Source organism: Scyliorhinus canicula, chromosome 8 (genome assembly GCF_902713615.1).
Source record: "Scyliorhinus canicula chromosome 8, sScyCan1.1, whole genome shotgun sequence".
NCBI lineage: Eukaryota > Metazoa > Chordata > Chondrichthyes > Carcharhiniformes > Scyliorhinidae > Scyliorhinus > Scyliorhinus canicula.
The window spans coordinates 193,917,200-193,934,096 of NC_052153.1; the positions used below are offsets into that span (position 1 = coordinate 193,917,200).

Consider the following 16,897-nt stretch of genomic DNA (forward strand, 5'->3'; position numbering starts at 1 on the left):
AAAAGAAAATAATCTGGATTTATTGTCTTTGTACCTAGCCCAAGAAGACCACATTCCAGAAATGAATAATAAAAAAACACTCAACTTCCCTCCTATTTGGTGTCCCAGGCACACTGATCCGAAATCGCGATGGCCGAGTACTCCGTCCCCTCTACTCTCGGGATCAGTGCCCTGCTCACCACGAAAAAGTGTATCCGTGAATAGGCCTTGTGCACATGGGAAAAGAAGGAAAACTCCCTCGCCCTTGGCCTAGCAAACCTCCACGGATCCACTCCCCATATCTGATCCATAAACCCCCCCCAAGGACCTTGGCCGCAGCTGGCCTCTTACCCGACCTAGACCGATCCATTGCCGGGTCCAGTACCGTGTTGAAATTCCCCCCCCCATAATTAGGTTCCCCACCTCCAAATCCGGGATCCGACTTAGCTACCGCTTCATGAACCCTGCATCGTCCCAATTTGGGGCATATACATTCACCAGCACCACCCGGGCCCCCTGCAGCCGACCACGCACCATCACATACCAGCCCCCTTTATCTGCCACAATGCCCACCGCCTCGAAAGTAACCAGTTTGCTCACCAAAATTGCTACCCCCCCAGTTCTTCACGTTCAAATCCCCCCATTCCACCCCCCCGCGCCGACTAGCCATCTCCTTTTTTGGGCCAGCCACATGCACACGTCTCCTGCTCCTTCTAGCCCCCCAGGCGGCGGCTCCCGCCCCATCTCTCCCTATTATCTCCAGCTCCCCCTCAGTCAATACAGCAGCAACCCAGTACCCCCCCCCCCCCGGGCCAAGCAATTGCTTGACCCGCCCTACTCCCCCCATTGCACTCCCGTAAGCCAGCTGACTCCTGCTGACCCCGGCCTCTACCACCGATCCCCGCAGAATTCCCTCCTAAAACCCAAGTCCTCCCCCCCCCCCCCCCCCCCCCCCCCCTCCACACCAATGTGGACTCCAGTCCAATACCGCCTCCCTGCGTCCGGCCCCGCCCCCTCTTTCTGCGGGAAAAGAAAACCCACGCTCCCAGTCCAGGTTGCCCCCGCCCTCTATGGCGCAGCTCCATTCTCCTACCTCACCCCCATCCCCAGGGGATGGCTGAGGAACTGAACAGATTTTTTTGGGTTGATCTTCACAATGGAAGACACAAATAACATGCTAGTGACGGATGGAAATGAGGCTATGACAGGTGAGGACCTGGAGATGATTGTTATCACTAAAGAGGTAGTGATGGGCAAGCTAATGGGGCTAAAGGTAGACAAGTCTCCTGGCTCTGATGAAATGCATCCCAGAGTGCTAAAAGAGATGGCTAGGTAAATTGCAAATGCACTAGTGATAATTTACCAAAATTCACTAGACTCTGGGGTGGTCCCGGCGGATTGGAAATTAGCAAACGTGACACCACTGTTTAAAAAAGGAGGTGGCAGAAAGCAGGTAATTATAGGCCAGTTAGCTTAACTTCGGTAGTAGGGAAGATGCTGGAATCTATCATCAAGGGAGCTGGGCAGACACAGCACGGGTTCATGAAGGGCAGGTCATGCATAACTAATCGTAGAATCTTTTGAGAACATTACCAGTGTGGTAGATAACGGGGAGCCAATGGATGAGGTATATCTGGATTTCCAGAAAGCTTTTGACAAGGTGCCACACAAAAGGTTGCTGCATAAGATAAAGATGCATGGTGTTAAGGATAAAGTAGTAGCAGGGATAGAGGATTGGTTAATTAATGGAAAGCAAAGAGTGGGGATTAATGGGTGTTTCACTGGTTGGCAATCAGTGCTAGTGGTATCCCTCAGGGATCAGTGTTGGGCCCACAATTGTTCACAATTTACATAGATGATTTGGAGTTGGGGACCAAGTGCAATGTGTCCAAGTTTGCAGACGACACTGAGATGAGTGGTAAAGCAAAAAGTGCAGAGGATACCGGAAGTCTGCAGAGGGATTTGGATAGGTTAAGTGAATGGGCTAGGATCTGGCAGAGGGAGTACAATGTTGACAAATGTGATTTTATCCATTTTGGTAGGAATAACAGCAAACGGGATTATTATTTAACTGATAAAATATTAAAACATGCTGCTGTGCAGAGAGACCTGGGTGTGCATGAGTCGCAAAAAGTTGGTTTACAGGTGCAACAGGTGATTAAGGCGGCAAATAGAGTTTTGTCCTTCATTGCTAGAGGGATGGAGTTTAAGACTAGGGAGGTTATGCTGCAATTGTATAAGGTGTTAGTGAGGCCACACCTGGAGTATTGTGTTCAGTTTTGGTCTCCTTACCTGAGAAAGGACGTACTGGGATCTTATAGAAACATATAAAATTATGAAGGGAATAGATAGGATAGATGCGGGCAGGTTGTTTCCACTGGCGGGTGACAGCAGAACTAGGGGGCATAGCCTCAAAATAAGGGGAAGTAGATTTAGGACTGAGCTTTGGAGGAACTTCTTCACCCAAAGGGTCGTGAATCTATGGAATTCCTTGCCCAGTGAAGCAGCTGAGACTCCTTCTTTAAATGTTTTTAAGATAAAGATAGATAGTTTTTTGAAGAATAAAGGAAATAAGGGTTATGGTGTTCGGGCCGGAAAGTGGAGCTGAGTCCACAAAAGATCAGCCACGATCTCATTGAATGGTGGAGCAGGCTCGAGGGGGCAGATGGCCTACTCCTATTCCTAGTTCTTATGTTCTTAAATGGGCGAGGTACTAAATGAGTACTTTGCATCAGTTTTCACCAAAGAAAAGAACTTTCTTGGTTAGGGTATGGGGATAGTCTGGGCCATGTTGACATAAGAAAGGTGGTATTGGGTGTTTTAAAAGACGTTAATGTAGATAAGATTCCTGGGCCTGATGTGAACCAGGGGCTGGTTTAGCACACTGGGCTAAATCGCTGGCTTTTAAAGCAAACCAAGGCAGGCCAGCAGCACGGTTCAAATCCCGTACCAGCCTCCCACAGAACATGTGCCGGAACGTGGCGACTAGGGGCTTTTCACAATAACTTCATTGAAGCCTACTCGTCACAATAAGCGATTTTCATTTCATTTCATTTACCCCAGAATACTGAGGGAAGCAAGTGAGGAAATTGCTGAGGCCTTGGCTGACATCCTTGTGTCCTCATTGACGGCAGGTGAGAGCTCAAAGGACTGGAGAATAGCTAATGTGGTACCGCTGCTTAAGAAAGGTAGCAGGGATAATCCAGGAAACTATAGGCCGGTGAGCCTCACGTCGGTAGGTGGTATATTATTGGAGAGAATTCTCAGGGACAGGAATTATACCCATTTAGAAACATATGGACTCATTAGCAGTAGACAGCATGGTTTTGTGAGGAGGAGGTCGAGCTTCACTCACTTGATCGAGTTTTTTGAGGAGGTGACAATGATGATTTATGAGGGGAGGGCAGTGGATGTTGTTTACATGGACTTCAGTAAGGCCTTTGACAAGGTGCCTCGTGGCAGACTGGTACAAAAGGTTAAGTCACACAGGATCAGAGGTGAGGTGGCAAGGTGGAAACAAAATTGGCTCGGTCACAATAGGCAGAGGGTAGCAGTAGTAGGCCGTTTTTCTGAATGGAAGGTTGTGACTAGTGGTGTTCCATAGGGATCGGTGCTGGGGCCTCTGTTCTGCGTAGCAAACGATTTGGAGGAAAATGTAACTGGTCTGATTAATAAGTTCGCAGATGACACCAAGGTTGGTGGAGTGGCAAACAGTTTTGAGGATTCTCAGAGGATATAGCAGGACACAGACAGGTTGAAGACTTGGGCAGAAAAATGGCAAATGGAGTTTAATCTGGACAAACGGGAGGTAATGCATTTTGGTAGGTCTAATATAGAGGGGAAAAATACAGTAAATGGTAAAACTCTTCGGAATATAGAAAAATCAGAGTGATCTGGGCGTAAAGGTCCACAGATCTTTGAAAGTGGCAACACAAGTGGACAAGATCGTCAAGAAAGCATATGGGATGCTTGCGTTCATTGGACGGGGCACTGAGTGTAAAACCTGGCAAGTTATGTTACAGTTGCACAGAACCTTGGTAAGGTTGCACTTGGAATATTGTGCACAATTCTGGTCGCCACACTGCCAGAAGGACGTGGAGGCTTTGGAGAGGGTGCAGGCGGCTTACAAGGACATTGCTTGGTCTGGAGGGTGCTGGCTATGCAGAGAAGCTGAATGGACTCATACTCTTTTCATTAAAACAACAGGGGTTAAGGGGCGACCTGATAGAAGTCTACAACATTATGAGGGACATGGATAGAGTGGATGGGCAGGCACTCTTTCCCAAGGTGGAGGGGTCAGTCACTCGGGGGCATAGGTTTAAGGCTCATGGGACAAACTTTAAAGGAGATGTGGGAGGCAGGTTTTTTTTTTTGCAGAGAGTGTGGCGAGCGCCTGGAATGTGCTGCCAGGGGAGGTTGTGGAAGCAGATACGTTAACGACGTTCAAAAGGCATCTCGACAAATACATTGATAGGATGGGTATGGAGGGATACGGCACTAGGAAGCGCTGAGGGTTTTGCCAAGAGTGGTATCATGACCGGTACAGGCTTGGAGGGCTGAAGGGCCTGTCCTGTCCTGTATCGTTCTTTGTTCTAAACCTCTTCTGTACCCTCTCCAAAGCCTCCACATCTTTCTGGTAGTGTGGTGACCAGAATTGAACACTATATTCGAAGTGTGGTTAAACTTAGGTTCTGCACAGTTGCAGCAGGACTTTCCAATTTTTATACTCAATGCTCCGGCAGATGGAGGCAAGCGTGCCGTATGCCTTCTTGACTACCTTCTCCACCTGTGTTGCTACTTTGTTACCTGCACACCCAGAACCCTCTGCCTGTCAATACGTTTTTTAGGGTCCTACTATTTACTGCACACTTCCCACCTGTATTAGACCTTCCAAGATGCATTACCTGAAGCAAGATTTAACCAGCCTACTTCGATTGTTTCTCACCACCACGACCGAACCATGAAACATGAAACGGCAGACATCAGCAACTGAGATTATTCTCTTGATAGAGAGAGGAAAGGCCGAGAAGAAGTAGGTGGAATGAAGGAGACACTTTCAATGTAAACATCAGCACGGGTTATTTGGGCAAAATGGCACCTTTATGTTCTTGTTATGAACACTTAATCACAGAAAATGGTTCATCTTCAAGGACTAAGAACATTCTAGAAAAAATTGTGTTTTAAAATACACTATCCTTAAAGGGTTAATGCAAGGATTGTGGCCTTGGAAGAGACATCCATTTACAAGAAAGGGTAATTAGGCAGTTTTAAAGAAGCTGAAAACCCTCCTGACCCTAGTGGATTGTGAATGAGTGGGGCATAGCTTACGGCTGGAAAAAAAAACACATTACCATACGGGTCGTAACATTCTGGCTTAATTCTCATGAAAATACATCACAACCTGAAATGTCAACTCTCCTTCTACAGATGCTACCTGACCTGCTGAGTATTTCCAGCATGTTGTGTTTTTATTGGCCTGTTTGTTTTGGAAGGAAGGAAAAGGAGGTGGTTTTGCTCTGTTAGTAAATGATGAGATCAGTACAGTAGTGAGAAATTATGTTGGTTCAGAGGATCAAAATGTACAATCAGCTTGAGTGGAGATATGAATAGCACATAAATCAAACCACTGGTGTGAGTTTTTGTACGCCCCCTGACAGTAGGTGCATGGTAGAACAGAGAATAAGTCAAGATTTTAATTTTCATGTAGATTTTACAAATCAAATTGGCGACGGTAACCTGGAGCACTGCTGCCTCACGGCGCCAAGGACCCGGGTTCGATCCTGGCCCTGGGTCACTGTCCATGTGATGTTTGCACATTCTCCCAGTGTCTGCATGGTATCACCCCGCCAACCCAAAAAGATGTGCCGGGTAGGTGGATTGGGCACACTAAATTGCCCCTTAATTGGAAAAAAAATAATTGGGCACTCTAAATTTATTTTTATGAAGGGATCAACTGCACTGGAGCCAAATTTGCTGACGATATGAAGATAATGGTAGGAAAGCAATCTGTGAGGAGGATACAAAGAGTCTGCAAAAGGATATATATAGATTTGGAAAGAGGCCAAAAGTTTGTCAAATGGAGTATAATGTGGGAAAATGCAAGGCTGTTCATTTGGCAGAAATAGAAAAGCAAAGTATTACTTAAAAGGTGAGCGATTGCAGAATTCCACAGCGGAATGTGTGTGTCTGGTGGCTGGCTGATGATCATAAAAAGGTTAGCATATAGGTACATACAACAGGTATGGGGGGTCCAGTTTAGCTCAGTTGGCTGGATAGCTGGTCCGTGATGCAGAGCGAGGCCAGCAGCGTGGGTTTATTTCTCACACCGACTGAGGTTATTCATGAAGGTCTGTTTTCTCAACCTTGCTCCTCGCCTGAGGCGTGGTGGTCCTCAGGTTAAATCAGCACGAGTCAGCTCTCCCAAAGAGGAAAGCAGCCTATAGTCATCCGTGATGACTTTACCGTGCCTTACTATAGGAAAACAGGAAGAAAAATGGAATGTTGACATTTTACAAAGAGGGATGGAGTATAGAAATATCAAAGTCTTGGTACAACGGTACAGGACATTGGTGAGACCACACTTGGATTGTGTCGTGTTTTGGTCTTCTTAAGGAAGGATATACTTACATTGAAAGCAGTTCATAGAAGGTTTACAAGGCTGATTCCTGGGATGAAAGCGAGGCCTAATGAGGAAAGGTTGATCAGGTTGGGTCAATACCCATTGGAGTTAAGAATGAGAGGTGATCTTATTGAAACAAGATTCTGAGGGGGCTTGACAAAGAGATGATGAGGAGATGCTTCTCATGGGATTCTCATCTAGAACTAGGGGACAGTTAATTTTGACCATTTTTAATAGTGGCTCATCGACCCAGTTGGCTAACCCCGCACGGTTCCGTACAGGCCATTGTCTGAACCTGTTTTCCACAGTAACCTGGACCATGAATATGCATTAATAAGACAGTAAAAAGACTGCTATTGCCACCTGCCGAGATCTGATACCGAACCAGTGAAGCTACCAAGTGTGACAAGCAGACGTTAGCCTGAGATTTTACACTGCTTGCAACATATTTTCTACCTGTGTGACAAGTTTTTTTTGTTTGGAACAGGAGGCTTTATTTTAAACCCCATGAATTAACCACTCAATGATTCCTCCTGAACTGGCTGCAACTATGTATCTCTGCTATCTCTGAACATATTTCACTTACCTTGATAAAGTTATTCAGGTGACCCAACTTTCGCATGTTCGATACTCCCTGGGGCTTGGCCACATTTTGGAGGATCTCTCGAAGGTTGTCAGCAGGGTCTAGAACAAAATATAAAAGAACGTTAACAATGGTTTACATTGAGGAAATGAATGCCATGAGGTTTGATCCACAATGCTCCATACTACATATATATTTTAATTCCACAGCAATTTCAAATCTACTAATTGAGACACTCCAAATGCTAGCTGGAAAAAATGGGAATGCCATGGATAAGGCATGCTGACCATTGTGCTGGATTCCCTAATCTGTGCCAGAAAGAGTATTGGATTCTCTGTTGACACGGTTCTTTTGTAGCAGTTTGATTATGGCCGAGTGGCTTGCTGGGTAACTTTGCTCTGTAGTCAATCTTGTCAGCGTGGAACTGGAGTTACAGAGAGGCCAAACTGGGAAGAATGCCAGGCTTCTTCCTCTCAGGGCAGTACGATGATGCAGTGGTTAACACTGCTGTCTCAGTGCGGGATTGATCCCGGGCCTGGGTCACTGGCCATGTGGTGCTTGCATATTCTCCCCTCCTCTGCGTGGTCTCACCCCCACAACCCAAATATGTGCAGGGTAGGTGGATTGGCCACGCTAAATTGTCCCTTAATTGGAAAAAAAAGAATTACGTACTTTAACTTAAAAAAAGGTTTCCTCCTCTAAAGGACATTCGTGAGCTAGACGGGCTTTTATCACGATCGGAAAGTTCCAGATTTTTTTTAACTGAATTGAATTTGTGGGACTATTTGTCCCACTACAGATATGAAATCTTGTACTAGTTCAAATAACCATGTACATGAAGAGCTGGGACCGAGAAACAAACAGTGAAATTATATCCACCCACCAGGTGCTAGAGAAAGTTCAAAAACATACCCAGGTCATTTAGAGTACAGCTCTGGTAGATAGTGAGGGGGGACTGGCTGTCCGTCTGCTCTCCCCAGACAGTAAACAGTACATAGCATTGGGAGAAAAATACACGACTTACAAACATACTCCCTGCTGATGAAAGATAAGGCAGCAAGCAGACTGTAAAAAGGATGCCATGGCCTGGATTTTTGCAGCGATGGATCAGGTTATTTACGCAATGACAAATCAGGATAGGACTGTACATGCGTGTTTCACAAAGGAAGATGCCAATATTTAGTAGTTGCCAATATCAGTAGTTGCTTCCACTCATGTCTGATTTTGGTGACCTGGGTACGTGAAACAAATTAGATTTGGTAGGAATAGGTTTAAACTTTGCAGAGTACTTTAATTCTTTAGAGAGATGGGGTACCCTTTTGGAGAGATGAAGTAACCCTTCTGTTTTGGTCAGGCCCCTGGACGCTAAACTCGGTCTAATGTTGATTTGATGTCAAGTGGCAATCACTCTCACCTCACCTGCTTTTATTTCTTATGATGTCAGTTGCACATACAGCCAAGCTACGCCAGTATCTCATTCCCATTCTCCGGAGGCAAAAATGCTGCCCTTGCTAGTGATGCCCACATTCCATTGTGGTGAATGAGATTCACACGGTATTATAAGTTACCAATGTCACTCTGTTCCCAGTATATATATGTATCAATATTGTAAGTGCAGTTGCACTACCTGACCACCAGGCGGAGTAGCTCTGGGAGTACTCGAGAGTTTGTACTGGGATCCTCCCTTGGCGCCGCCCAGGACTCCTCCCCCTGAAGCTGCTGTATAAAGATCCGTGCCACAGGGTCAGCCAGCCAGTTCACCGAAAGTTCAACGGCTAACAGGCTGGCTCTGTTGTAAGTATATTAAAACCGCTATTCTAATCCTACAAGCACGTGTCCGTAGAATTGTTGGTTCCAACAATTTAATATACTTACGAAACAGTCGAAGTAAATCATGGAAGCAGCCCTCAAGCCCGGACACCTAGAACTCGACCCGCAGGATGCAGGAGCTAAGGAAATTTTTTCCCACTGGTTGAGATGTTTTTAGGCCTACCTGGCAGAAGCCAGCACCGCCGGAACAACGGAGGAACAAAAACTCAGCCTACTGCACGCGAGGATAAGCCACAGAATCTCCACACAGCTAAATCCGGCCGGTTCTTACACCGCAGCGCTGGCGATATTGAACAAAATGTACGTTAGGCCCATTAACGAGGTTTATGCACGCCACGTGTTTACGACTCGCCGTCAGCGGCCTACAGAAACGCTAGCCGAGTCTGTACGGGAACTGAACAATCTTTCCAATGACTGCAATTATCAAGCCGTTACCGCGGCTGAACATAGGGAGCTTGCTGTGCGGGACGTTTTCGTAGCGGGCCTTAGATCTAACTATGTGCGCCAAAGACTGCTAGAAAAGGGGGCCCAGGACTTAGACTACTGTGGAGGCTGCTACCACTATGGAAGTCTCCTTCTGCAGCCTCACCTCGTTTCCCGCGGACCCCGCGACCTCATCGTGGACCCCCGGCCAATAATCCACCCAGGCCTGTGCCGCACGGCCCCCCAGCTACCGCGCTGCCAAAGCCAGTTACTCTGCTGCCCCAGCCAGCTACTCAGCTGCCCCAGCCTGCCATTTCTGTGGCCAAAGCCAGCACCCGCGGCAGCACTGCTCAGCCCGTAACGCGACCTGCAGCAACTGCGGGAAGAAAGGCCACTATGCCAGAGTGTGCTCGCGAAAAGGGCCCCAGCTTTTAACTCCCCAGTAGAGAGAACAAATCGCTCCCAACACCAGCGGGCCCGCGGGGCCCGAAACGCTTTGGCCTACGCCCCAACTCCGCCCACTCCCACCACGTGCGATCCATGGGGGCCGCCATATTGGCAAACCCCCACCATTCGGCCGGCCACGTGCGACTCATGGGGGCCGCCATCTTCCTCGCCGCTCACCACATGCGATCCACGGGCCCCATCTGCATCAGCATGCTCAGAAAGCTCATCTGAAAACTACGACTTCCCCGGGAACCCATCACGCGGCCCGCAACTCAGCTCAGCGATCCTGCATCAAGCTCGCCAGAACATACCGGCATCTACTCGACCGGACGCCACTCGGAAAACTACGACCTTCCCGGGCACTCATCACGCGGCCCGCACCTCAACGCGGTCATCCTGGATCAATCCCGCCACAAGCACCTACGAAGTTCGATGGCGGAGGTCCAGATCAATGGGTACAGCACGCCATGCCTCTTTGACTCCGGGAGCACCGAGAGCTTTATACACCGAGCTGGTAAGACGCTGTTCGCTTCCTATTTTTCCTGTGAGCCAAACAATCGCCCTCGCTTCAGGCTCCCACTCAGTCCAAATCCAAGGCCTGGATGTCCAGCGCAACCTCAAGAGCCTCACCCTCAGCGGGCCCCTGTCCCCACTCACTATCTGCAGCCTAGCCACGCTGCGCATCGCCCCCTCTCCTCTCTTTGCCAATCTCACTCCAGATTGCAAATCAGTAGCTACTCGCAGCAGGCGATACAGCCTACAGGATAGGGTCTTTATCCGATCGGAGGTCCGACGGCTGCTCAGTGAGGGGATCATAGAGGCCAGTAATAGTTCCTGGAGAGCTCAGGTGGTGGTCGTCAAGACCGGGGAACAATTTTGCATGGTCATCGACTATAGCCAGACCATAAATCACTTTACGCTCCTAGACACGTATCCCCATCCCAGAATTGCAGACATGGTTAATCAGATCGCCCAATATCGGCTATTTTCCACGGTGGATCTTAAGTCTGCATACCACCAGCTCCCAATCCGCCCGGAGGACCGCCACTACACGGCGTTCGTGGCCGATGGCCGCCTCTTCCATTTCCTCCGGGTTCCCTTCGGCGTCACTAACGGGGTTTTGGTGTTCCAACGAGCAATGGACCGAATGGTAGACCAGTACGGGCTGCAGGCCACGTTTCCGTATCTGGACAATGTTACCATCTGCGGCTATGACCAGCAGGACCACAACGCCAACCTCCACCGTTTTCACCAGACGGCACAGAAATTAAACCTCACTTATAACAAGGAGAAATGCGTTTTCCGCACAAACAGACTGGCCATCCTCGGCTACGTTGTGGAGAACGGAGTCCTGGGCCCAGACCCGGACCGCATGCGCCCCCTCTTAGAACTCCCCCTCCCTCATTGCCCCAGGGCCCTCAAACGGTGCTTGGGGTTCTTTTCATACTATGCCCAGTGGGTCCCCCAATATGCGGACAAAGCCCGCCCACTCTTTAAGGCCACACGATTTCCCCTGTCTGTTGTGGCGCGCCAGGCCTTCAGCTGCATCAAGGAGGACATCGCCAAAGCAGCCATGTGGGCGGTGGATGAAGCCACTCCCTTTCAGGTCGAGAGCGACGTCTCAGAGGTAGCTCTAGCAGCCACTTTAAATCAGGCAGGGAGGCCCGTTGCATTTTTCTCCCGTACCCTATCCGCTTCAGAACTCCGACACTCCTCTGTCGAGAAGGAAGCGCAAGCCATCGTGGAGGCTGTTCGTCACTGGAGGCACTACCTCGCAGGTAGGAGGTTCACCCTCATCACCGACCAACAATCGGTTGCCTTTATGTTTGGCAACTCGCAAAGGGGCAAAATAAAAAATGATAAAATCCTTTGGTGGAGGATCGAACTCTCCACCTATAGTTATGATATTAAATATCGACCGGGGAAGCTCAACGAGCCCTCGGGTGCCCTATCCCGTGGGACATGCGCCAGTGCGCAGATCAGCGAGTCTGAAAGACATCCACGTGGACCTCTGCCATCCAGGGGTCACCTGGCTCGCCCACTACATCAGAGCCCGAAACCTGCCTTTCTCCAACGAGGAGGTAGAAGCTGTCACCAGGGACTGCCCGATCGGTGCGGAGTGCAAACCGCACTTCTATAGACCAGACAGGGCCCACCTGGTCAAGGCTTCTAGGCCCTTTGAACGCCTCGCGATTGATTTCAAAGGGCCACTCCCCTCCACTAACAAAATCATTTATTTCATTAACATCATCGATGGGTTCTCCCGATTCCCTTTTGCCATTCCATGCCCCTATATGACCTCCCACACAGTCATTAGGGCCCTGCATAGTGTCTTCACCCTGTTCGGTTTCCCCAGCTACGTGCACAGCGACCGGGGTTCGTCCTTTATGAGCGACGAGCTGCGTCAGTACCTGCTCGACAAGGGCATCGTCTCGAGCAGGACTACCAGCTACAACCCCAGGGGGAACGGGCAGGTGGAGAGGGAGAACGCAACGGTCTGGAAGACCGTCCTACTGACCCTCCGGTCTAGAAAACTCCAAGTCTCCCAATGGCAAGGAGTCCTCCCAGACGCGCTCCACGCAATCAGATCCCTCCTCTGTACAGCTACAAATCAAACCCCTCACGAGCGGCTCTTCATTTTTTCTAGGGGCACTACCACGGGGGTCTCACTTCCGGCGTGGCTGAGGACGCCAGGCCTGGTTCTCCTGAGGAAGCATGTCAGGGGGCACAAAACTCACCCCCTTGTTGAAAAGGTGCGCCTCCTCCGTTCCAACCCCCAGTACACATTCGTGGAGTTCCCGGACGGTCGCCAAGACACAGTATCCCTTCGGGACCTGGCACCCGCTGGATCCAGCCCCCCCCCACCCCCCCCCCCCCCCCCCACTGAGGAACCCCTTACCCCGTTCCCTATGCTGCCGCCCCCTCGCGCTCCCGATTCCGCAAGCTCGCCCCACCGGTTCCGCGCGCCAGCACCAGCCCGCCCCCAGTCTCCGGTCGAGTCAGAGGTGTATGAAGTTTGGACGAGACCCGCCCCGGAGTCTGCCATCGTACCCCAGCTCTCAACACCCACCCAGCCACCGCAAGAGGCTGAAACCCAGGTGCTCCGCAGATTGAAACGAACAATTCGTCCACCGGACAGACTAACTCTGTGAGCCACCACCCCCACCGGACTCGATTTTTTCCCACAGGGGGTGAATGTGGTGAATGAGATTCACACGGTATTATAATCTGTATATATGTATCAATATTGTAAGTGGAGTTGCACTACCTGACCACCAGGGGGAGTAGCTCTGGGAGTACTCGAGAGTTTGTACTGGGTTCCTCCCTTGGCTCCGCCCAGGACTCCTCCCCCTGGAGCTGCTGTATAAAGATCCGTGCCACAGGGTCAGCCAGCCAGTTCACCGAAAGTTCAACGGCTAACAGGTTGGCTCTGTTGTAAGTATATTAAAACCGCTATTCTAATCCTACAAGCACGTGTCCGTAGAATTGTTGGTTCCAACATCCATGAATGAATAAAAATAAGCCAACCACCATCCTGACTTGAAACTATATTGCCTCGCTTGCTGAGTGGTCAATTGAGCCATTAATGGCCCAATTAGGGGCCATTTCCTGCCTCAGATCGTATTTTGCCTGCTTCAAGAAAACCTGCTCGGTAATCAGATGGCAGCAAGCTTACGGATACTCAGTTTGGGTTACAACAGGGTCACTCCGGGACCTCATTACAGCCTAGGATCAAACTTAGCAATAGAGCTGAGGTAAGGTACGCATGTCTGCTCTGAACATCAAGGCAACCCTTTAAGTGTGGCATCAAGAAGCCCTCGCAAAACTGGAATCAATGAAGGGGCAAAACTCTCTTTTAAATCATACCTAGCACAAAAGAAAATAACTGTAATGGTCAGAGGTCAATCACCTCAATTCCAGGACATCACTGCAGGAGTTCGTCAGGAGTGTCCTAGGACCAACCATCTTCAGTTGCTTCATCATCGACCTTCCTTTCACCATACTATCTTAAGTGTTTGCTGATGATTGTACAATGTTCAGAACCATTCGCAACTCCTCAGATACTGAAGCATGCCATATCCAAAAGCAGCAAGGCCTGTACTATATCCAGGCTTGCACTGCCAAAGTAAGTAACATTCATGCCACACAATGACCATCCCCAACAAGTCAGAATCTAACCATCGCCCTTTGGCATTCAATGGCATTACCATAGCGGAATCCCCCATTATCAAGGTCCTGGGGGGCTACCATTGACCAGAAACAGAACTGGACCAGCCATTTAAATACCGTGGCTACAAGAGCAAGTCAGAGACTAGGAATCCTGCAGTGAGCAACTCACCTACTGACTCCACAAAGCCTGTCCACCATCGACAAGGCACTAGTCAGGAATATGATGGGATACTCTCCACTTCCCCTGGATGAATATAGCTCCAACACCACTCAAGAAGCGCAACACCACCCAGGACAAAACGGACCACTTGGTTGGCACCCCATCCACAAACATTCACGACCTCCACAGCCGTGTTTACCATCTACAAGATACTCATAGGGTTCCTTATGACAGCACCTTCCAAACCCGCATCTAGAAGGACAAAGGCAGCAGATACATGGGAACACCAACACATGCAAGTTCCCCTCCATGTACTCATTATCCTCACCCTGATTTGAAAATACAACACTGTTCACTCTCCCAGTGTCGGCATGGATTTCCTCCCACAATCCAAAGATGTACAGATTAGGTGGAGTGGCCATGTTAAATTGCCCCTTAGTATCCAAAAAGTTAGGTAAGGTTACTGGGTTAGGGAGATACAATTGAGACGTGGGCTTGAGTAGGGTGGTCTTTCCAAGGGTCGGTGCAGACTCGATGGGCCAAATGGCTTCCTTCTGCACTGTAAATTCTATGATTCTATAAGCTTGACATTCTGAAGATGGACCATCCCATCCCATGTGAGGTGAGTTACTACCCTTGACATCAATGTAGCACTTGACCAACTGTGACATCAAGGAATTATAGTCAATGAGAAACAGGAAAAGATTCCATTTGTTGGAAACATGCCAAGCTGAAAAAAAGGAAGATGATTGCAATTTTTGGAGGCAATGATTTCAACCCTAAATCATCAATCCAGTAGTTTCTCTGGGTAAGGTCCTAGAGCTAACCATCTTCAACTGCTTCAGGGATCATCCCTCTAACACAGGGGTGGGCAAACTACGGCCCACGGGCCACATGCGGCCCGCCAAAGGTTTTTATGCGGCCCACCAAGATCAAGTCATAAAAAAAAAAAAAATTTAGGGGGGGGGGGGGGCTGTTGGGTTACTGGTATAGGGTGGATGCGTTGACTTGAGTAGGGTGATCATTGCTCGGCACAACATCGAGGGCCGAAGGGCCTGTTCTGTGCTGTACTGTTCTATGTTCTATGCTCTATATGAGGCGCCCAGAATCATAACCGGGTGAAGCGCCATTTTTGAAAAGTAGAGAAAAAGAGGGCTAAAGGCAGGAAGCCGCCGGGGGAAGCGCTGAGGTATATGCCGCACGCTAATTGGTTACAACCGGGACTATTAATTAATATACTATGCGGCCCTTTAAAATTGTGAATTTCTGCATGTGGCCCTTGCACGGAAAAGGTTGCCCACCCCTGCTCTAACGCAAGTAGGACATTCACTAATGTTGCACAGTGTTCAATGCCATTTACGACTCCCATGATACTGAAGCAGTTGGTGCCCACAAGCAGCAACATAGAACAAACAGTGCAGAAGGAGGCCATTCGGCCCATCAAATCTGCACCAACCCACTTAACCCCTCACTTCCTCCCTATCCCCGTAACCCAATAACCCCATCTAACCTTTTTTGGTCACTAAGGGCAATTTATCATGGCCAATCCACCTAACCTGCACGTGTTTGGACTGTGGGAGGAAACCGGAGCACCCGGAGCAAAACCACGCAGACACGGGGAGAACGTGCCGCACAGACAGGGACCCAGTAGCAAATCGAAACTGGGACTCTGGCGCTGTGAAGCCACAGTGCGAGTCACTTGTGCTACCGTGCTGCCGTAAGCAAGCTTTGAACAACATTCAGGCTTGGGTTAATAAGGGACAAAACAACATTTGCAGCACACAAGTGCGAGGCAATGATTATCTCCAACAAGAGAGAATTCAACTATCTCTCCTCAACATTCAAGACCATTACATTTGGTGAATCGCCCACTATCAATATACCATTGACCAGAAATTGAACTGGAACCCAGCCACATAAGTACTGTGGCTACAAGAGGTCAGAGGCTGAGAATTCTGTGGCAAGTAACTCAGCTCCTAACTACCCAAACCCTGCCCACCAGACCCAGATGTGATCAAATACTGCCCACCTGCCCCGAGGAGTGCAGCTCCAACCACACAAGCACAATATTATCTAGAACTTGTTTCATACCTAACCAGCACCTTAAACATTCACTCCCTCCACCACCTGAGCACAGTGGCTGAAGTTGTACCATTTACAAGATGCATTACAGCAAGAGAAACTGTATACCTGTGCTAAACATTGTGGAATGACGATCCTTCAAAAGAAAGAGGAAGCCTGGATTAATTCTGAATAGCATCAAACTGCGGTCAACAGAGATTTGTTGCACCCAGCAAAAATATGAAATTGAATTGGCCAAAAAGAATTGCAGGAAATTTTGGAATATATTAAATCAAAAAGGAGGGATAATACTGGAAAACCAATTCTCCACATGGGAGTAAATTACTATTGGGTATGGAAAAAACTGAAGCTCTGAGCTCACGGTTTCAAAGTGTCTACAAGGAAGGAATCACAGCACCTGCATATGAATCTTTAGTACCAGGATAGCCTTACAAAAACATACCTGATGTTATAATTGATGTGTTATCTGTGTTGGTCTAACATCGACTGCAACTGGATGCAGTAAAACTAGAAACAGGCTCCTGACACAGGAGATGGTCCAACACTGTTTTATTGAACCTGTTGTTTGCTGTACATAATCTGCTGTGGGTTGACACTCTATTAA

General features: G+C 48.7%; 1 protein-coding gene across 1 annotated transcript in view; it reads right to left on the reverse strand.

The window, feature by feature from the left end:
• rictora (RPTOR independent companion of MTOR, complex 2 a) overlaps positions 1 to 16,897 on the reverse strand; it is a 266,098-nt gene that overhangs the window by 198,415 nt on the left and 50,786 nt on the right. Inside the window, exon 3 of the mRNA XM_038805955.1 lies at positions 7,185 to 7,282. Coding sequence (XP_038661883.1) covers positions 7,185 to 7,282 — 98 coding nt within the window. The remainder of the gene's footprint in view (positions 1 to 7,184; positions 7,283 to 16,897) is intronic.